Source organism: Uloborus diversus, chromosome 2, assembly GCF_026930045.1.
Source record: "Uloborus diversus isolate 005 chromosome 2, Udiv.v.3.1, whole genome shotgun sequence".
Lineage (NCBI taxonomy): Eukaryota > Metazoa > Arthropoda > Arachnida > Araneae > Uloboridae > Uloborus > Uloborus diversus.
Window position 1 is genome coordinate 48,295,455 of NC_072732.1, and position 22,298 is coordinate 48,317,752.

The 22,298-nt window shown below is 33.8% G+C and overlaps 1 protein-coding gene across 1 annotated transcript; it reads right to left on the bottom strand.

Annotated features, from left to right (window-relative positions):
- Positions 1-1,144: 1,144 nt before the first annotated feature.
- Positions 1,145-22,035, bottom strand: LOC129217021 (acyl-CoA Delta-9 desaturase-like). The gene is made up of 5 exons (XM_054851253.1): positions 21,856-22,035; positions 8,023-8,201; positions 5,958-6,088; positions 4,690-4,895; positions 1,145-1,911 (listed from the first exon to the last, which is right to left on the bottom strand). Exons 2-5 carry the CDS (start codon positions 8,198-8,200, stop codon positions 1,443-1,445), a joined length of 984 nt encoding a protein of 327 aa, XP_054707228.1. The 5' UTR covers position 8,201; positions 21,856-22,035; the 3' UTR covers positions 1,145-1,442.
- Positions 22,036-22,298: the final 263 nt, after the last annotated feature.

Genomic DNA, 22,298 nt, shown 5'->3' on the forward strand with positions numbered 1-22,298 from the left:
ATCTATTGATATGACTTGTTTAATGTTGTGACACAGAGAGTACAATTTTTCTTCGTTAAATTATATTTTTTTATCTATTAAACAAAGATCAAATTGAAAAACTTGGTCAAATGAGCCCTGCAGGGTTTGAGGTTAATCCTACCAGAAGCCCTACGCGATTGCTCTGGCTTCGCTTGGTGGTTCACCTACTAAAAAATTGAAAGCTAACCACTGATCTCACAACTGTACCGAGCCTTTCCAAAATATAATTCATTGAAACTTCATACGAACAATTTCCCCCTTCAAGCCGAGAGCATTCAAAAGAAAATTTAGGAACTTAATTCCCAACTTAAAATGAGAACTGCAAAAATCAAACTGAGATTCCACACAATATTCAATTAATTTCCAGCCGCACTGGATTAGTTTAGAGGACGAAGCAAACATTCTATGATTGAATATTCTCAAAGAGTTTTGGCTTCAGCCAATGAAGTCCGCGATTGCCAAGAACTGAAATGGGGATTTGCGGAGCAACAGTTAAGCCATAGCACTTAACTGCTTGAAAGCTCGAGGCTAGAAGATTACCTTTGGCTCGTGAAAGTCGAAGTAAGGAAATTGAAGTTATTTTTATCACACCTAGAAAATTAACAATCGGTTCCTTAACTTTTGAAACACAGAATTAAAATGCAAGTTCAGTTCGCACTAATTTTGACACTTGGCATCTGAAAGTTAGATATTTGGAAACTTTAAATTTAAACTACTTTCACTTCTCAAAAATAAACAGTGTAATACTTAAACGGGCTTTTATCAACATTTATATCTCATGTGTTTGTGCCAAACGCGAATACTGAAATTTTATACAGCCAGCAGCTTGGATAATTTCCTCCGTTCTGTAACTAAGAACTAAGTAAATTTATATGATCACATACCAAAACTGTCTAATTACGGTTAAATTTGAAAAATACATCAGAACATATCGAGTCAAATATAGATTTTTTAACATTGTTTTAGATAAGATACTTCTCTACAAGTAGAATGTACCTTGTAGAGAAGTACACCTTGCTTTCAATGAAGTACAGAGTACTAGCATGCTTTGCGAGACTTTGCACAAATAAGTTACTATAAAGTACAAATAGAATACTGGAAAAGTTATAAATTTAAACGTTTTATTGAGAAAAATTGAAATGATATCACACGATAGATTAAAATCAAAACATTACATTCATGTCACAGACACAATACATACACGATTAAAATTAAATGTTCCAGCTTCACGTAGAAGCTAGACTTGATCCGAAATGTTTCTTCAAGCATTGAGGGTACCAAAATGGATCCGGTCATTCTTGATTCTTCAGTTCGCTACACCGGAAAGTTCGGATGCAGAACATTGTAAGGCAAATCGGTTCACGTCTGGTATGCTTAGGAACTTTAGTCCAAACCAGTGAACTACCACGAACAAACGAGAATTATGACGTTTTGCACACGTCTCCATCGGAATCTTCGACTTCTTTTAGTCGAGTGCCATCTCCAGTTTTCAGTTTGCGATTTTTCACTAGTTCAGGATGGGCTGTCTTCAAGTCATAAGCTTGACCAATCATGGCCATGAAGTCTATGAATATTTTGGTTAGATTCAGTGTGTAACCCAATTCACTGGTGGCGTAATCCCAAGGGAATACGTGATGGTAATTGTGCCACCCCTCTCCGTTGGCCAAGAAGGCCACTGCCACGTTCTCTCTGGCTTCGATGTATTTATCATACGGTTGATCACCAAAATAGTGAGCTGCACTATTCACCAACCACGTGAAGTTGAGGCTAATACAGTATCTCGCCATGCCAGCTACGAAGAATGAGGTCCATAAATTTTCACCCCAAAACCAAACAGGGATCATTGTTGGAAGGATAAAGCAGAAGAGCAACACCATTGGCACATAGAATCTGAAAAATAAGTTGCATTGGTCAGGAGTAAGAAAAGACAAGATTTATTCTTTAGAGAGTTTTTAACGTTATGATTGCGCAATAGACCTGTTTCGTATTATGGGAATCTAATTTCTCGATAGAAATTAGAGATAACGATTTATTATAATTTCTCAGTTTAAGGTTTAGTTCAAGCTAAAAGGGGCATGAGAGAGATATTTTAAGAGGAAGTAAAACATGCATAAGTTCAATAAGATCAGTTGATTCAAAACTATTGTGAGCTTTTAAAAAACTGAATCTTGAAACATGCAGGAATTGACCTTGATAGTGAACGACTAATTTCAATAAAACCTTTTATACACCACAGGGTAAACAATTTCCTAGCCCAAAATGTCATACTTTGACAGAAACTTTACTTAAACTTTTTGTACATTTTGTAAGCTTTAAGTTCTAATTGTGTTCCAAACTGTGCAGACTGCTGTGGGAGCTTCCTACAACATGAACTAAATCAAAGGTTTTAGCCTGTTTCATTTTTATTTTTTCCTGGGGAGGTGGGTGCATACTGCATGCAAATTTGTCGGACCACAAACTACGCCCACTTATATGTAAGAACATAAATTTTTCAAAGACCAGCAGACTAATTTACCCCCTAAATGATTGACCTGCCCTGCAGGCAAACTTATTGAAAGTTGAATGTACTCGAGGTCGAAATAATGATGAGCAGATCAAGTACAGAATTTATGAAGCACTGACAATTTTAATAGAAAATGCTCCCCACTTCAACATCTCGTGTGGCATAGATCAAAATCATCGACTAGATTTAAAAAGCTTTCAAATAAGAGAATAAAAATTTAAATTCTGTAAAACCGGAATACAGTCTCACTGATTTTCCACCTGAAAAAGTCGAAATGCTGCTGATATGGCGTATGCCCCATATTGGGAAAACTACTTTAAACAGTATATTAGCACTTTTCAAAACTATTACTCGAACCTTTCTGTATGCAACTATTGCAATAACTAACATTTGCGCAGTTGTCTTCTGTAGTTTTTCTTTTCGTACCTTTCTAGAAACCAAAAGCTGCAGAAGTTATTTCGAAGGCAAATGAGCTGTAGAGGATTGCAGATTATCCCGACGATAAAATTCAATGTTAAAACTTGGAGGGAAATTTTATTTTGAATAATTTTACTTTATAGTCAGATCGACACCCACGAGTAATCGAATTTCCGCTTAAGGTTGAAACTAGAAATTTGCCGAAACTAATATCATTGCAGTTTGACATGTCTAACGGGTAAAATATGAAACTTAAATATATCATTTGGGCTATTAAAATGTGTTAAATTTATGCTATTTGTTATTGCGATAAATCTTGAATATTCTCTAGTATACCAATGTATGTCTTTGAACTAAAGGACAATTTTTAAGGTAAAAAATTACATACCACTTTTTAAACACATCTTTAATACATTTTAAATGTAGTAAAATCAGAGCTAAACTATTTAGAACAAGTAAATCATGAATTTAGTGCAGTAATGAGTCCCATTTCAAATTAAATCACTAGTTTTTTCGAGTATGAAAATCACTTTTAGAAGAGCAACCTGCACAGACACTACCCTTTAAAGAATTAGGTTAAAAATAGAACTATACTTACATTTCCTCCAATTTCAAGTTAAGGTAATCATTTCAATTCATAAAATTGAACTTAATGGGTTTAAATATTAATTTGTTTGCGTTTTATTCTATTATAATTTGATTCTTGACTAAGCATTTCTTCAGCAATATTAGTGCTGAATATTTGCATTGCCAAATGCATCCCATTTAATGACATTGACTATCAGTAGCAGTTAATTTAATAGAATATTTTCACAAACCAATGCGAGCTGCCATGAAAATGTTATTATCTAAGTGTGAAAACTAGCAATTGTCACAAGTATGATTTGACTTTATTTCGGATTAATTGCAGCAATCTATGTGTTCCTGGAGAAAAGGTTGGAGAGGAAGACTTGCACAAGCGAAAGTAAATTATAGAAATTAAAAGCTTTGTAATAAAGGTGGTAAAATTCCAATGTACTCCCTCAACGGCATCGCAGGTTAATTCTGAAACCTGTTAACTTTTCTTTAAAAATATTTCATCATGTACAGTTCACTGAAGCTGTGCATCATTACAAATTTAAACACTAAATAAAGAGCATAAAAATTAAGTGATTGGTATTCCCGCCAGCTTAATTTATGCTCCTATTTGGGAAAGAAAACCAAAATCGCGCAATACAATTTTGCACGAAATCTTATGACGCTTCAGAAGTTAAGTTAAAGTTATTTTAGCGTTCCAAGCTTAAACTATAACAATGACTGAGATAAATCCACAATGGTTAAGTTTATGCGAAAATAAGTTTGAAGTTTACCTTAATGAAATAGTTCAAAATGTTGGAGCTCATTCCGAAAAAGTAATATTTATAACTTTTAGTTATAAGTTTGTAGTACACATTTCCCTGGCTTTATTATAATTAAGATTTAATATTGATGACTTTAGTACCTATTTGAACTTTTATTTTCACAAGTAGTTAAACAACAATAAGTATTGAAAATTTCATGAAGTTAGAGGCAACTAAGATTTCGGTATTCGAAAATGCAATATCTAAAACAGGCTGTTTTTGCAATAAGTCACTAGAAAGGCACAGTATATTTTAGTATTTAGGTATGAATTCAACCGTCCCAAAAAGAATGAAATTTGGGATTTACTCATTCTAGATCAATATCCTTAGGGGTATCCAGACATGTTGAAGTCTGAACTATAAACTTACCGTCTATGAAATCTAACTACAGGGTCAGCCCATAAGTCGTCCAAATATACAGTCTTTCCTTTTTGAGCAACAGCAGGATGTTTCTTGCACATCAGCCAGCCCATGTGAGCAAAGAAAAACCCTCTTTTTATGTTATGTGGATCTGCGTCCGTTTCTGTGAACTTGTGATGTACTCGATGATCTCGGCACCATTCATATATATCGTTCTGAAACAAATGAAACACATTAGAACTTTGACCATGTTCGCTTATTCATAAAGGGAACTCTAAACTGATGAAATTAGATATTTGAAAAATTACTGCCTAAGTCGATAACACATATTTAAAGCCTATTAGAGGAAAACTGCTAACTAAGCAAGGCGACTGAAATAATTATTTAAGAGGGCTGCCGAGGTTGAAGATTTAGCCAACTGAATCTAGATTGCAGAAGTCGTTCAATGAATAACTAAATTAATTCAATCAATTTAAACACTTGACAGTGTCATAAACGGAACTACTCATTTAAGCTCTAAAAAGAGCCATTATTTGTAACTAAGATATGGGATAGAGGTATAGTGGGAAGTTTCTGCTTTTACCGAGAGTTTCACTTTTATTTAAAGTTAGGAATGTTTGTAGGCATTACAGATGGATACATTCACAGACGAACCAAGATTGAAATAAAATTAAGAAAATCATATAGTTTAAATTAGTGCATTTACGATTACCAGTAAATATAAAGTGAATTTTGACCATACGCATATCCAGAGGGGGACAAGGGAGGGCAGTTGTGTCCTTTCAAAAATATGTCTAACATAAAATTCGATTTATGAGACGGTTGCTTGAATCTCTAAGATTACTGTACGAGTTAGACTCTGGTCCCAGATTAGGAAAGGATTCTTTCTGATATCAATTGAAAAAGGAACAGATGTTATCGGGTTAAGGCGAGTCAATTCGAATTTTGCCAGGGGAAGGGGCAAAAACCACGCCCACTTTGTGTTAACATTAATCTAAAAACCAAGGGGGGAACTAACCCTCCCCTAAATAAATGGTCTGATCGAGTTACCGTCTCAAAAACTAAGGGAACGTACCGCAAGGCCCACAACTCGGAAAAACATCATTTCCCACAAACTCCCCACGTAAGTTTGCTCTTTTGCAAAAGTTTTATTTCAACCTCCTTGGTCAACAACGAACGTAATTGACCACGTATCTGAGCAACGAGGCTTATTTATAGTTGAAAATCAAACACGATAGAATTTTAATTTTACAAGTTGAAGTTAAAGAAATGATTACCTGCGCAGCTATGCTGGAAAAGATACAAAGTAGTGCTCTGAGAGGCAATTTTGCTTTGTATGAGCGATGAGACCATAATCTGTGAGCACCAGCTGTAATACCTATTCCACCAACATTTGCGTAGATATAAGCTGAAAAGAAAAAATAGATTAGTTAACTGTCAAACCCTTCATGGAAGATTAAATCAGATATCTACCTCTGAGTTTTTAAACAGCTAAAATTTGCTGATGCACAGTAAATAAACACCAGTGCAATTTCAAAAATCAATGGTAGCATTAAACATATGCAATAATAAAAATTACAACTTCACGATTCCGCATCCCGCTTTCTGGGAGATTGAAATTAAATGGCATCAATCCAAGCGAATGAAACTAGTAGACAAATTACAATCTAGTAGTCTTTTGTGGAGACTTAAGTTTGCTTATTCATTTAACAATAACATTTCAAAAAGTCGCCAGCTATTCATCCACTGATGTGTCTACCCTTTGCTTGAAATTAACACGTATGCAATGTTACCCACTACATTTCTAAACTTATTGAACAGCCATTTTTGTAGATATGTTTGATCTTTTTCCCCAAACTGTATTGAAAAAAGCTTATTCTAGGTTGACAGCTTTAATAGTTTACAATCTTTGATCCGGAATAGTTTATGAAGTCTTTTTGGTTTATTGTCGTACCTTAAGAGGACTCAATGCTCTACACTACAGCGATATAGTATTAACTATGAAACAGATCCATTCAATTTAAAATTCCTGCTTTCCCTTACTATTTGAGGGAAAATAAATATAGCAAACATGAATTTCTCGATAAGGCTATTAAGATCTGAAGATATCTTAAGTTAATAAAAATATAACCCAATGGGTTTTGAAAACTCATATTTAAAAAGTCCATTATTTAACACACTTTTGGGTTTAATTTTCTGAGAAGTTTAAAAAATTTAAATTCTTTTATAATTTAAACTTATTTGATCTTCACCACAGACAATGGACATAAAATGAATTTTGAACTTGAATAGTATTAACTGCATTAAAAAATATTGCAAAGATTTTAAATAAGTATTTAACCTTTTTCCTTAACTGGTCAATAAATAACTCAAATTATCTTGACTTAGTCCGTCACGTCTGATGTTCTCAATATTTGTAGATTATACAGAGGAAACTACCCAAGCTAAAATGTTTTTGAATTTTTCTGCAAACCAACACGTAAATCTCGAACAAACAAGGTATGTTTTTAGACATTAACAGGTTTTACACACTGTCGGACAGAAAACGCAATAGGATTTACAGTATTTTCATTATCTTACGAAAAAAGTTTAATATTTCTTACTCTGTACACAGAAATAGAAAAAGAGGCAACATAAAATTCAAAGAAACGTCTTGATTAAGCTGGAATTCAGTAAAAAAGATTTATACTTGAGATTCTACAGTAGTTTTTCATAAAATGAAATACAATAAAGTAAAATGCAAAAAAGAAAAAATGTATGATTAAAAACAAACGAACAGTTTATTTTATCACTCGAGAAGTAACTCTGCCTTAACTGTTTATAATCATGGAACCAAAAAAATCGGAAACTTCACCGTTCTTGGATTGTCGTCGTCTTATCTACTTTTCTTTAGAAAACTGAATTTTCCAGCTTTTTACCCCAAGATAATTTTTGCGCTTTCTCCATATACTTACGCTACAATTTGCTACAAGTACCCCACATTTTCCTTAGAAGAAAAAACCCTGGGTCCATGGGCTTTAAAAAACCCGGGATTTTTACCAACCCTGCGTGGAAGCTAATCCCAAGTTTGCCCTCTCAGCCAGTCTCACTTCACTGCACTATCTTTTACATCCAATGTGTCACAGAGGCAAGGGTGCCCCGAACATTTTCGGGGAGCACGGAAATTTTATTTGCCGAAAAATGATAACTTTGCCAAATAAGGAAATTTTTGGAAAGTCACAAGGACCTCTCGTCGAAGTACCCCTGAAGACATTATTTAAGATAACGAGCTTATGGTTCATAAAAATAAACAGTTATGCAATAAGAAACCTAGTCAACAATTCTTAAAGCAGTCATATTTACCAAATATCAAAGTTCTCGCATCAGTCGCCGTAAATCCTAGGTATACTCCGTAAATAAAACTAAGATGGAGGTATAAGAAGAGCACTACATTGAACCACACTACTTTAGTCTTGTATTCTTGCTTTTCACCAAGTTTGTACTCTACTTTCTGCTCAATGACTGCGGTATTGGGAGCCATTCTGAAAGAAGAGAGAATAAGTTGAGATTATACAAGTCAAGATTTTGAAGGAAAACTAAAAGCAATTAACATGGATTAATTTACTTGCCGACAAAGGTTTTCGTTAACATGTCTAGTGTATTTAACTACTTGGCGAGTGTTGATTTTAAGCTTCATTGAAAAAAGGTCTAAACTCTAAATTTGAGGTTCATTGTGAGGAGTTATGTACACAATGAGATAAATTTTGTTTCAAGTGAATTTTATGCTCTTTACACAATACTGTTTTCATACGGCCGTTGTGGCACAAACGATACATAAAAACGATATTATCTGGTTATTTCACAATACGATAAAATTTTAAACTATGCAGTTTATTCTCACTACAAAACCAATGAAAAAGCAAATTTTGCACATATTCTAATATTTGAGTTAGCAGTACTTAACAGTTCTATGTCAACAGTACTTAAAACCTTGTTTCCTCCAATAGTTATTTCGCTCTTTTGTAATATTGCTTCCTGTGAGCGATACGTTCAGTACTTCCACGATAATTCCTTTGAAAACATTTATCGCACGGTATTAAAGTTAGTTTACACTTTCCGAGTGTTCCACAAGCTATTATTCGCGCCAATTTCAGAAAAGTGATCGAGTATATACCGATTGAGCTTTAATGAAATATTTGCAGTAAAAAATTTGAAGGGCACCATTTGAAAAAAATTTATAAATCGACATTGTCATTAACTTCAGAGCATAAAACTTTTGCAGGGATTAAATGAACTTATTCAGTAAATTACCCCCGTATTTCACGTATTTCTGCTTTAGCCCTGGCTAATGGGGGGTAATTTACTGAATATACCTTGCCTCGCGTTCAATCTTCGAGTTGAACCGAACCCTTGCTTCGGTCACTCGTCTGGTCTGCTAATTCTATATTAGCTACCAGTTTGTTTCGCACTCTTGGCTTCCTTAAGAAGTTTTCCATCTCCAGCTCAGTCACTTTCCTATGCCGGGCTGATGAGTGCTAATAAGCACAAAACTGCAGTCCTCGGCTGGAAGTGACTGAGCTGGCGGTGTATTTCACGTATTAAATGAACTTGGCGACAATATTCAAGTCAACTGTCTTTGTTCCACTAATTGAATGTAGGATTGGACTAAGATTATAATATTGCGGTTCTTCCAAACGTACACAATATTCAATGATAGAATGAATACAAGTTTGAAAATATCTAGAGAAACACTATCTGAAGTGTAAATTTATTGTATTAAAAGATAGCTAAATATCACAAAGACAAAAAATCCGTAAAAATTTAGATATTACGAAACAAGTTGATCTTAATTTCAATTCTACATTATTAACTTTGCTCAGATAAGAACACTAGGTACGCGTCGTGCTTCTATTCCTTTCCTCGAAGCTAGGACAAGCTAATTCGAAAACAATCATCAACATGTGTTAATGCCAATGTTCAAAGAATAGAATTAGTTTAAGATTTTTTCCCATCACTTAATCCATACATCTAAACGATTGAACCCTCCAATTTAAGACTTAAAGAGCGTCAAACTTTCTTCGGTAGAAATCTGTTCCGAAAAAGCTTCGAAATAGTCATAAGCGGATGTTTAATATTTGTAAAAGGCGGATACTTAAAAACAGATTTGCTAATAAAAGACTTGTTCTGAATGTCAATAGGAATATTGAAGCGTCACTTCGTTTGCTCCCACGAAGACAATTTTATAGCCTTTTAAAAGTATAAAGAGACAACTCGGCTAAGACTTTACCTAGTATTTAAGGTCTTATACATTGAAATTCTAAATTATTGCAGTAAAGTTTTAGCAAAGGCTGATTTAGTTCATCGTTTAAAAAAATTCACTAATTTAAATGTCAAGCTCATATTCTGGTTGACATAAAAATTAGCAGTTTTAGAGACTGGAAAGAGACAATAGCATAAACTGTAAGGTTATAAGAATCGTAAAATGCAATATTATAATTAAAACTTCTTCAAAGCAAATGCACCAATCAGTTGAGGAAGTGCCAGCTTAACTGGCAAAAGTGTGGATTATTAAACATTTTAAGTTTCTTAACCTTTTCAGTCACATGCAAATTAGTCAAGTGATTTATTTTGTGCTATTGGGACTAAAACTAAGAGTTGAAGGTCTATTTAATTGTTCCAAAACTTTTAAGACTTAAGAAAACTAGATTCTGAGATAGTATGGGGGGGGGGGGAATCAGACTTTAAATTAGATTCATTTGAGTGCACATGAAAACATCTGAGGGGCTGGAGATAAACTATCGTCAAAAAAAGTAGACAAAAATTTCTATCACTTATTGGAGAATATTCGGAGCCCTTTCTGGAAAAACTTAACTTGAAACATTGCAGCTGCGTTTGACTGTTTTAGTAAATTGTTATTGAAATTTAAATTCTTCAAAAACTTGAAATTAAAGCATTGAGTTATTGGAATAACAGTTCCGAAATAATTCATTCATTCTCCTAGTAAATATGCCAGATATTGAGGTGGTAAGTTTTTAGAGTTCACTTGAAAGTTAGATTTTCGGCAAATTTAAGGCACTTACACTTTTAAAGAGCAGAAGATAATATTGCCATAAATATATTAATATATTCCTAACAACCAGCACAGGGACAATGTCTGCCGAATTTCATCAAGATGGGGCGAGATTTTAATTTGAAGTGAGTAAATTTTACATTAAAGCTTATTTAGAGGACAGTTTACTTCGTGTAAACTTGACTAGTTCTACCGTATGCAAAATAACATTGTCAATATCTCACCTTTCGGTGACTGCTTGCAAATTGACGTGTTTTGTATCTAAACAAAAAATTCCATAAATTAAAATTGGTGAAAAATTTTAACGTGTTCAGATGCCATCTGCTTTATCATTTAAAACACCCAAATGGCACAAAAGCTAAGGTTTTCAAAGCTTCTAATTGTGCTATTATTTTTCTCAACTTTAAATACAGTAAAAACTTTCGATTGATTATTTTCGGATTGAAAAAGGTTTTCTCCTATATTGACAACATTATGCTGGACGCATCAATCCATGATTACGTTATAGAGACCAGATATTTAATACAAAGCTTCTAAGAAATTTTTGTATGAAAACCAAGAAGTCCTGAAAATGACTTACAAGCAAGAAGTGGTGCAAGCTCGAAACAGAACGCTAACGTAAGCAAATGTTCAAATTTATTCCACTAAGGAAATTGTTTATTAAAAAACAGTAGGAAGTTCAGGCGGAAATGTTTCCCATTTTACCGACAACAGCTAAATGTTTTAACAGACAAAGCACAGAAAATGTGTTCAAATATCTGTAGAACCAATTTTATTGGAGTTAAAATTTGGCGAGATTGACTATCTAAATATAAAATTGTTATTCACAAGAGTTAAGCTTTAACAGAAAACATATCGAAGCAGAAGCTACTTTTATTTTTTTCCCTGTTGAATTTCCTTGCGGTCCATTCAAAGTTCCACTCTAAACCTTTACCAATCAAGAAAGTTTTCGTTAGTTGACTTGAACGAAAAAAGAACAGATTTGAGGTTGACTGATGGCCTCGTAAACTGTAGTTTAAATAATTTAAAACCCTTTAAGGTTATCGATTTCTTGAAAAGTATTTCCCGAGGGACAAATTTAAAAATAAATTTTAAAATTTCGTGATGTATTGGAACATAAAAAGTAAAAATTTAGAAGTGGAACTGAAGTTGGCATAATTCAAATTAAGGTAAGTTTGAGACTGAATTGCACCCAAACAACTCCGTTACATAACTCAAAAGTTTAGCTAATCATACGATATAAACAGATTTTAATGAGCACGCGTCCATCCCCCCCCCCCCCAAAGGAAATACCCCTCTTTAGTTGGTGCAGAGCAGCCCCCCTAAATAAGAATTTAGATTCTTATAAAATTTTGAATCTCGCAGTTTGCGCCAAGAACCCCTCGTGGTCATTCCTAGGTTTTGACCAATTTGGAATCTTCCCTTTCAAAAGCAAAAACCCCACTAACTAGTTTAAGTCAAAATACTAAGGCTATTCGAATCAAAATAAGAGTACAAGTGACTGCATTCTCACCTAGAATATAGTCTCCGTTATGATACGCTAGATCAACTTCTAATTACACTTTTCAAAGCAATGAACTTCATGAGTAAACATCTTTTTAGGAAGTTCAAGTCTTTTCACGCCCGTTCGAATATGAAGACGAGGAAGCAATTATCTTACATAGCAGGTGCCGAAAATGCTTTAAGTTATTTCTAGTGCAATAGAAATGGAGGCGATCGTCACCCATTTTATCAGTGACAACACTAGTATAACAGCAATGATCCAGAATAGGCGCGTTGATTTAAGGCTGCACAGCACCTTAAAGATTCAGTAATAAAAGCAATTAGTATTCAATTGATTTCATCTTTCAATTTTAAACAGATTCTCAATTTGATCATTCGTTATTTTGAAATTGAAAATTCCTTTCTGAAGTTGAAACTTCAAAATTTGAAGTGATTTATATTCGAGTTATTGGGATCAAAACTTAGTGCGGTATTTAATCTAAAAAATTTGTTCCGTACATAAACTGAGAAGACTAGGAAGTTGAGATTTAAAATTTTACTACCGATTTTATGCTATACCACCTTGGTACGGAACAAACTAGTGTTAGAAAACATTTAAATCGACAAACAGAAACTAGAAGTCTTTAAAGACCATAATGATGCGAGACAGACTAAAATAACGCTTGAAAGGTGTTATTTGCCAAATAATGCAATAAAATACCATGTCTCATTTAAATATTTTAGTATTTAAAATTTTTTGCGCACTAACGATATTCCCCGTCCATTCTCGATCGTCAGGTATTTTGGGTAATAAACCTCAGGAGTCTGAAAATATCGAATATAATTGATTTAAAATTTAGAACCAACACTAATCACACGGGCAACTGATATGTAAAAAATTATTTTTTGGGTACTGTCTCCACCTTTTGAATTTCCCAATGAATACTATTTTAATGCATCAAATTTATTACTTGCATATGAAGTGCATAGAGAACGTACAAATTTAATAGAAAAATCGCCGCAGTCTGAATTCATTCAACTTGAATGAGGTCATAAATTACTTCATAAAATCGGAATAATTGCATGCCAAAACTGAATGCTGCTAAAAAATATCAACTCCAACCTTGAGTTGGAAAGTTTTCTAATTATGTACTACTCATGCATGAATTTAAAACAGCGCTCGAGAAACCACGTGGTTTTTTTTAGCAAACACTAACCTGTTTTTTTTTGAGTTGAGATTCAGGCTATTGAACAAATTCGATTGTGGATCCTTTCAGACATTTTCAAACCTTTTAGTTCGAGAAGATGGGAGGGGGTATGCGAAGAAGTTGCTGCCTTGTATTAAATTATTTTCTTCGACCTTGCCATAGAAGATTTTACTTAATTACAAAACTTATTTCAATCTGAAAATGTCAAAACTAGACATATGTACCTCATGAGGCAATGTATTTGTCTATATTAATTTTGTTCGCGAAATTTTAAGTCATTCAGTTTAGACTTAGTTTGACCCACCAAGATGAAGATCGTAACTTTAAATGTTTTAGTCTCGATTTTGCAAAAGCCGAAATTGAAGCCTTTCCGCTTATGTCAAGCCAAGCTGAGTGTCTTAACACTTTCAGTAAAAAAAATTGCTACGAAAGGAACCAGAATCTAATTGTTAGAGATTTTACAGTTAAAGCTTACACCCTGAGAAAATAGAGGAATTTGGTTTTTATTTTGCAGTGTAGAATGAAATTCTCTAAAGCAAGGATTTAACTTCTGGCTCGGCGGACTGGCTTCCGTGGACAAACTTCATAGGTCCTTCCTGCCGCGGGCGGGTAAAGGGTAGCAACTGCAAAAATTTCTCATGTATTGTATGTTAGCTTTATTGTACGAGCTTGCTTTGTTTCCGCTGAAAAATGCCCGAAAAAACGTCAAACTTTAACATTTTCCTATGTTAGTACTGAATATAAATCTTGAAATATCTATACAGCCGTTTATCTGTTCACGGCAGCTTCGACTCATCTGCGAGTTAAATTGCACTGAAGAAACCAAGTTGTCAATCTTGTCTAAAACTTGAATAGAAAGCAAGCAAATTGTCTGAAATTCCGCACAACTTGAGCATTTCTTTTTTGAACTGAATAGGATTTTTTTAAATGATTGACAACCTTAAATCTGTTCAGGCAGCAGATTCTAGTAAACATTAAGCTAACATCCAAGATACCTGGAAAATGTTTCGCCGTAAGTCCCGTAAAGAGGCTGTGGCAAACTCGACTAGAAACGGGCCATGGATGGCAAGACATCACAATAACATAGGCATCCTTACATCTAGTATGTCAAATATGTTACTAGGCCATGATGAATATAGAATATCCTACATGCCCAAAACTAGACGAATAGTCTTAAACGTAGATAGATAAGCAAACGATACTGGAACGCCAAATCTTGCATGAAATCATTGTGAAGTTTACCCTAATGTTCCTTTCACTATTTAAGGTAACGCACTAGTAGTGGCCACAGTTAAGCATATTTTATGTCTTTATTAAACTGTCGGTCTACAATATTAATTCCAATTTTTTAGCTCAATGAACGTATTATAGCCCAACTATTCCTAAATCGTCCCATTTTCTAAAAATGCCAGAATTTCAATTTTTAAATTTTTTATCCATTTTTTCCCAAACTTCAAATTTGATCCAATAGTGGCCACTCCAAAACCGGAGATTTTCAGTAGTGGCCACATTCATGAGTCAGTAGTGGCCATCTGACATCCTTTCCTTAGAATTCACATTACTCACTTTAAATTCAAATAACTGGATAAAATTTATTCAATATTATAGTTACATTAAGGACCAATATATTGATTACATTTTTATTGTACATTTCCTTCTTCAAAGTACATACGTACTTTGAATAAAATAAAAGTTTAGTAGAAAAAATGTATTTATTTTTTGTACGCTAATGTACAAAATAAAGTAAAAGAAAATAAATGTACTTATATAAGTATTCTACATATGAACTTTGGTAAGTATGAACTGAATGACTTATCACTACGAAATCATCTTTACTAATAATAAAGCTGAAAGTCTCTGTCCGGAGGATGTCTTTAGGATGTCTGTGACGCGCATAGCGCCTAGACCGTTCGGCCGATTTTCATGAAATTTGGGCGAAAGTTTGTAGCATGGGGGTGTGCACCTCGAAGCGATTTTTCGAAAATTCAATGTGGTTCTTTTTCTACTCCAATTTTAAGAAAAAAATTATAAGATGGACCAGTAAATTACGAAACTATCATAACGTGGAACTGTAACATGGGCATAAGCCAATTGGCGAGATACGAAATTCTCATAACGTGGACCGTAACATGGGTACAAGCCAATTGGCGAGAAGATTCACCATACATTTGTAAATATATAGGCGAACCAAAAGACCTTTTAATTTTTCTATTACGGGCAAAGCCGTGCGGGTACCACTAGTTACTAATAAAAATGCCGAGTTTCTGTATATCTGGATCACTGTCTGGATGTCTGACGTGCATAGCGCCTAGACCGTTCGGCCGATTTTCATGAAATTTAGCACAGTTTGTAGCATGCACCTCGAAGCGATTTTGAAAATTCGATTTTGTTCGTTTTCTATTTCAATTTTAAGAACATTTTCCCGAGCAAAATTATAAGATGGACGAGTAAATTACCAAATTATCATAACGTGGAACCGTAACATGAGCAAGCCAATGGGCGAGAAAGTCACCATACAATATTTGTAAACACATAGGTGAACCAAAAGACTAATTTTTCTACTACGGGCAAAGCCGTGCGGATAACACTAATTCATAAGAAAATATTAAGTACATAATTCAATGTAATTCTAGGACAATTTGTTTCCTACATCTTACCAAGGTATATCATTGGATATAGGAAATTGGTAGCATAAGTTTTCAATACTAATAAAGGCAGGGTGTCCATGCACATAGAAAGTCATGGATTTCGGCTATGATCAAAAATGGTCATAGAAAGTCACGATTTTCGGCAAAAAGTTCTTAAAATTCGTGAAAATAGACAATTCCTCATGGATTTTGAGTTCAAGAACATGCATATTTGTCGAATTCTACACATTAGCTTAAACTTACGCTTCTTGGCCATTTTTTACGCTATTACGTGTTAATCCCAATTTTTCACATTTCTAAACCCGATTGCATCCGCTTGTTTAATACTCTCATTTCTTTTCCTTGAGATTTTACCTTTTGGACATTTATAATTATGTATTTAGCATTTTCAACCCTCCTTATGTCTTATTGTGTAGTTGAGGACTTTTAGACTTTTAATTTTGCCGATTACATTCGATGCAAAAATTTTAAGTCATCCGTGTTGATTCAAGAGACTTAAGAATTATCATTAATTTTCAGCTATGTCTTAAGTTAATGAAGATTTTAGAAAATAAAATTGGTCTGAAGAATTACGGACGTTTTGTACATCGATAAAATACAGAAATCAGGGAATTTTCTAAAGTAACATTTTTAAAAAATCTGTAAATGTTACACATTTCACTAATTCGGAAATCTTACAACACTTGTAACCTATTATAAAACTTTGGTGGTAAATATCTGGTATTGTATGGTAAGTTATTTTTTTAGTTTAATATATTTTCTGATTATTTATCCTGTTTATTGTAAACATAATTTTAGTAATTACTAAATTATTGCTCGTCACAGATAATTTAGAAAACTACTAGCAGTACCATGTTCCTATTTTTTATTCGGTAAGCTTTGAAGTTTTATCCGGTAAACTGATAACTTCCCCTTCCCCAAAACTTTAATTTTGGGCGTCCTCGACTATTAGCAGTCCGAAATAAATACGAATCGATATATTATAAATTGCAAAACACATACTTACTGACATGATTTGGACTACCAAAGAGAAAAATGGTTCCATAAACAAGCGTTATAACTGGGAATTTTATATATCATTGCTTTTTCTAATTTTACTGTGTGTGACTTACTTTTAATAAATATTTTACCTTAAAAAGAATCTATTTTCAAGAAATGATTGCTTATATCTAAGAAACTAAAAAATTATCTGCTTTGTTTAGAAAAGGGATAACTCCGATCAAGCAGTATGCCCTTCCCCTTCATTTTTTTACCTGATTAGCACGCAGGTTGCAATCTCTCTCTGTTCTAGTGGAATGTTTCTCCTCTTTTTGTACTATAGCGCCAAATTCCTGTTTTTTTACCAACAAGCTATTTAATAATTCCCCACCCCCGTGATATGCGCCCCTAGGCCAGGGCGTATGGGCCTAGGGGATGGCCTGTTGAGTAATCCGGGCCTGTCCATAAAAAGGGAAACGCACTAGCAGTCGCCTCAGTGAGGCATATTTTTCCGGCTTTTTTAAACTGTGGACCTACACTATCAATTACCATATTTGAAACTCAATGAGCATATTATAGCCCTTCTCTTCCTTAATCGTCCCATTTTTTAAAAATGCCAGAATGTCAATTTGTTCAATTTTTTCAAATCTCAAACTTGATCCATCAGTGGCCCTTCTATAATGTACATGAGTCAGTAGTGGCCATATTGCCGTTTAGAAGTGGCCACTACTAGATCACACAATATTATGTCAGAAATGAAATAAGTTATTATGTTAAGGTATTACAACTTATTAAAAGGAAAATCGAGATGATTTATGAAAAACCTTCCTGATTCAGTAGTGGCCCCCTCGGTAGCCACTTTTGAATTTCCTAACATTTCTGGTACTAGTAGTGTCCACATGAACTGTCAGCCAAGAAAACTATTTGGAGTTGAAAACGTTCCAAACATTATCTTTCTCATCTCATAACATGGTTACAGCTCTAAAAATATTTTTGAGCATTTTTCTATTCATAATGCAACACAATATATATACCTCGTTACAGAGAAGCGTTAGACGACAGCTGAAAAAACACAGACAATCCAGGCGACCGTTTTAAATAGTTGAAAACAATTTTCCGTGATGTTCTACTTACTCCTCCTTGAACTGCCCACTACACTATAGTCCGAGGTCTACCTCCTGCAAGTTTGAATCCACTGGAACCCCTAGAATCCTTATTTTTAAAATATAAACCTTAAAGTGGCCACTACTGGTGCATTTACCTTAATTCTTGATTTTTTTATCTTTATATTTTGTTGATTTGTTCTTAATTTAACTGCTTTTGTATTTTGTCACTTTTGATATACCCGAGCTATCATAATTAAATTATTCCACTAAAGTTATATGCAAAAGGCTATTTTTTTCTAAATATTTTTATATGTAGTTTCTTTTTAAATATGGTTCACAAAATAGAAGTTCAGTTTAGAAAATTTTGCTCCGTTACATTTTATTAGAGAAAACTACTTCAAAGCCTTTAACCATTTCTGTCACAGTAAAATTTTAAATAAAATATTAAGTTTAACAAATGCTATTAAATTATGTACTTTAATGTTAAGATTCAAACACTCAAGCTGTCTTGAACTTAGTTTTTACGCGATTTTGAAGTCAATCGTTTAGCTCTGCCATCTTGACGGCAACTTGCTTTAACCAGTCAGCTTGATTTTTACTCTTTGTCGATTTAACTGCCGTTAAATTTCGAAGCGAACTTGTATAAGAACGTTCAAACAGTGGTTTAGAACTATTTAAGGAATCTAATCCTAAGATTAACCGATTTCTATACGTGGATTCATAGACAGGGAAGCGTCCATGCAAATTAGAGTTAATACGTTCAGAGGGGGGGGGGGCTTGTACAATTCTAGAAGACTGTGGTAAGCTTAATTTGCTTTCGTGAACAGAATTCCGGATCTAAAGTATCGCCTTTGCATTCAAGAGTTTTATAAATGCATTTGTCGCAAATATTACTTTCAGCAATATGGTTTTATTTAAGTATGAATTTGAAAATAAATTCAGAAAAATTTAATGTTTCCAGAATTTAACTATGAAAATTAAATCCAATCAAAATTTTTACTTTATTCCAGCATTTGAAAAGGTTCCATACATTTACGCTTTATGCAGAGTGTACAAATACTGTTGTATAAACTCAAAATATTAAACCTTGAAGAACTTATATTCATCCGTAAATTTAAAGAAATACTTCTACCAGTTTGTTCTCATTTACAGTAAATCTAGTGGCTGCACTAGAAGCTCGTAAAAATATTTTACATTAAAATCCTTAAATTTGAAAAGCACGGAATCGGTACTTCTGTAAAATTTAGATTAAAATTTTTTAAATACACTCTGCAACCGATCTGAAGAAAAAACATTCGTATAAATTCCATCAGTTACCCAAACTTACCAGTGATTTATCAGTCTAATGTAAGTAAATCGTTCTCTGAATCATTCTTAGCCTCAACTGTCCGTAACAAATTTGACAGTTCTCTAAATTATGACTTTACATGCCGAGTAACAATTAAATTTTAGCTCAAATTTAACACATTTGTAATAGTATTTCGAGCTGAAAATAGAGTTACTTAATCGCCGTCAGGGGATTAAACTGTGGGTCACTTGACTGAAAACCCCCAGAATATGAACTTGAGCTAACATTACCACCAGCGTTTTTGTTATGCTACGATGAACTAGGATCGTGCCCCAATTAGGGTCAAATCATCTTAAGAACACAAAGAGAACAAGCAAGAAAACAAACTTGCTCATATTTGAGTGTTAAAACTGCGTTTGTATTTCAAGTTCAGCTGGAAGTTTACTACCGATTTTATTCAGTCGTCGGCATACGCGTCAATAATAGGTCTCTTTACAAAGCAGAAAAATCTACATTCAGGGGATAAAGCTTTTGAGCACTTAAAAATTCATCCAGCGTGCAAACGCCTGTAAATAGCAGATAACAGTAACTTTGAAAGAAGTGCTAACACTTGATCATAGGTCAACGGCTACAAAACTAAAGTTTAACTAAAATTGCCAATATACTCTAGTTTACACCTGATCTACTTCATGACTATCTGTGTGTCCTAGACAGGTACTCTAGAAAAACCACTTTTCAACTAGTATAAATTAAGCATTTTTAAAGTGCATTAAAAAATTAGCGATAGCAAACTAATGTTTTAATTTTCTTTTAATCCTGAAGTACCTTTCAATAAATGTAGTCTTGATTTTCAGACTAAACAGGAATGGTCACTAGTAAACCGTAACAATCCAAACAGTATTTCACAAGGCCATTCCATTGGATTTTAAGAGTGGAGTTTTTCTTCGAGAAATTTATGTAACTTGCTAGTTTTGAAGAGTACCAGAAGAGACGTTTGGCTCATATTTTCGACAAAATTTCCATTTATTAATCAAAACAAACAAAAACTTTACATGAAGCACCAAATAAGTTAATTCTATTCTTTTCAAAATCTTAATGATTTTAATACAAATATCCGAAATCGATTGTATTGAAATTTCTCTTAAAGTTGTGCCTCGTATCTCCGCAACCGAAATCTGCCTGGAACCAACCTACCTACCCATTCAGAGCTTCATTTGAATAATGGATTAGAGTAAAATTTACCACAGACACAAGTCATTTTAGAAAGAAGCTAGGTATATGAAAGCAAATAAACATGTGCGATTTCATTTTTGCTTTTATGTTACCTCCCGAAAGAGAAAACGGTAGTTTAAAAAATAATTCACCTTACCGAGTTTCTCCCTGTACTATAAAAAAGGTAATTTTGTAAAAATTAATGCTACCACATTCGGTAGCCAATGATAAAAGGTTTTGGAGGCGGGCAGCTAGCAACTCTGAATTTGTCCAGGACACTCAATTGACCAGAGCAATTGATATTTCAGTTGTGAAGTTATTCAAATACAGATTTGAATTCATTTGAAAAAAAAAAAAACACAATATGGAAGTCAAGCATTTGTGGAAGGGGCGAAAAAGTTAATATTTCAGGGAAAAATCAACCTGGTGTTTATGATTAAAGTGAAAAAAATCAACGCTGAAGTGTAAAATCAACGCAAATAAATCTAGTATTTTCATCCCTAGAAATGGTGCAAGGAAATGTCAAACTGGGGAACGCCTAGTGTTATGGTTTGTTGCAATAAAAATAAGTCACGTATTTTCTGTTTGCCGCTGTTTTAATACATTAAACTCGTGAAAAACCGATACCCACTAATTCATCAAGATTGTCAAAGTAGCGTTCTTAAATGTAAGCATACATAGAGTATTGAAGGGGGTCTTTTAATTACAATTTTGAGCTAAGCATGTGAAACAACATTAGTCACATTAACAGCAAGGTGTACAACACAGTAACCCTTTAAACCCATAAGAAACGCGTTCAGCTGATGTACAGCAGGTACAAAAAGGGAACACAGGGCATTTGTTAAGCGCAAACAGAAAGGTTGACATAATGAAAATACGTGCCTTCTTAAGAGTTTCTTTAAAGTACTTTAATTACAGCAAGAAAACAGAAGTTCACAGTACAAAGCAAGACTACATGTTATGTTTTATTATTTAAATTTTTTTATATTTTATATGGTTTTATTTTTATTATTATTTTTTTTAATTGGCGCAGGCAATAAAACAAGAAGCTTCAATGCATCGTATTTTGTGATACAGTCCAGTTATTTTTAAAGACAACAATTTAGGGATGACAACTTTTAATACCACTAAATAAATTTGTCATCTTTAAGTAGCAATAAAAAATGACAAAATTAAAAGTGTAAACGTTAAAACAGCTACTTACTTATTCCGTTCTCCACCAAGATATATACAAAACGTTACATCAGAAGAAGTCTAATCACTTTTAAAAAATTCTCTTGATGCCGTCAAAAACCAAGTATCCGCGTCGTACGCATCCGAATTATTCGAAAAACAGTCTAGAATGAAAACGAAATGCGAAACTCAACCGGTGAACGTCGGATGAAAAAGTGTTGACTCCTATGCTTGTAGTTACCTTTTTACCTGAGAGCCCCGAATACCCGCGTCTCATTGCCATTGGCTGGTGGAGAAGCAACGTCACAACGTCATTTCGCAGGTCAGGTGAATGTGAGAATTTCGCTTATCTTTCGACCACCATAACTTATTTTATTGAATTAATAAAAAATCGTCTGTGTTTTCTTTTGTTGCAGAAAACATCACCCAAGACTTTTCTTTTCTAATTAACGGGGAAAATATTTCATAATGAAT

Coding starts and splice junctions, on each gene's coding strand:
- LOC129217021 (XM_054851253.1), bottom strand. CDS start 8,200: ATGGCTCCCAATACCGCAGTCATTGAGCAGAAAGTAGAGTACAAACTT. Junction 6,089..8,022: donor TGCGAGAACTTTGATATTTG/GTAAATATGACT, acceptor TTTTCTTTTCAG/CTTATATCTACGCAAATGTT. Junction 4,896..5,957: donor TTTCCAGCATAGCTGCGCAG/GTAATCATTTCT, acceptor CATTTGTTTCAG/AACGATATATATGAATGGTG.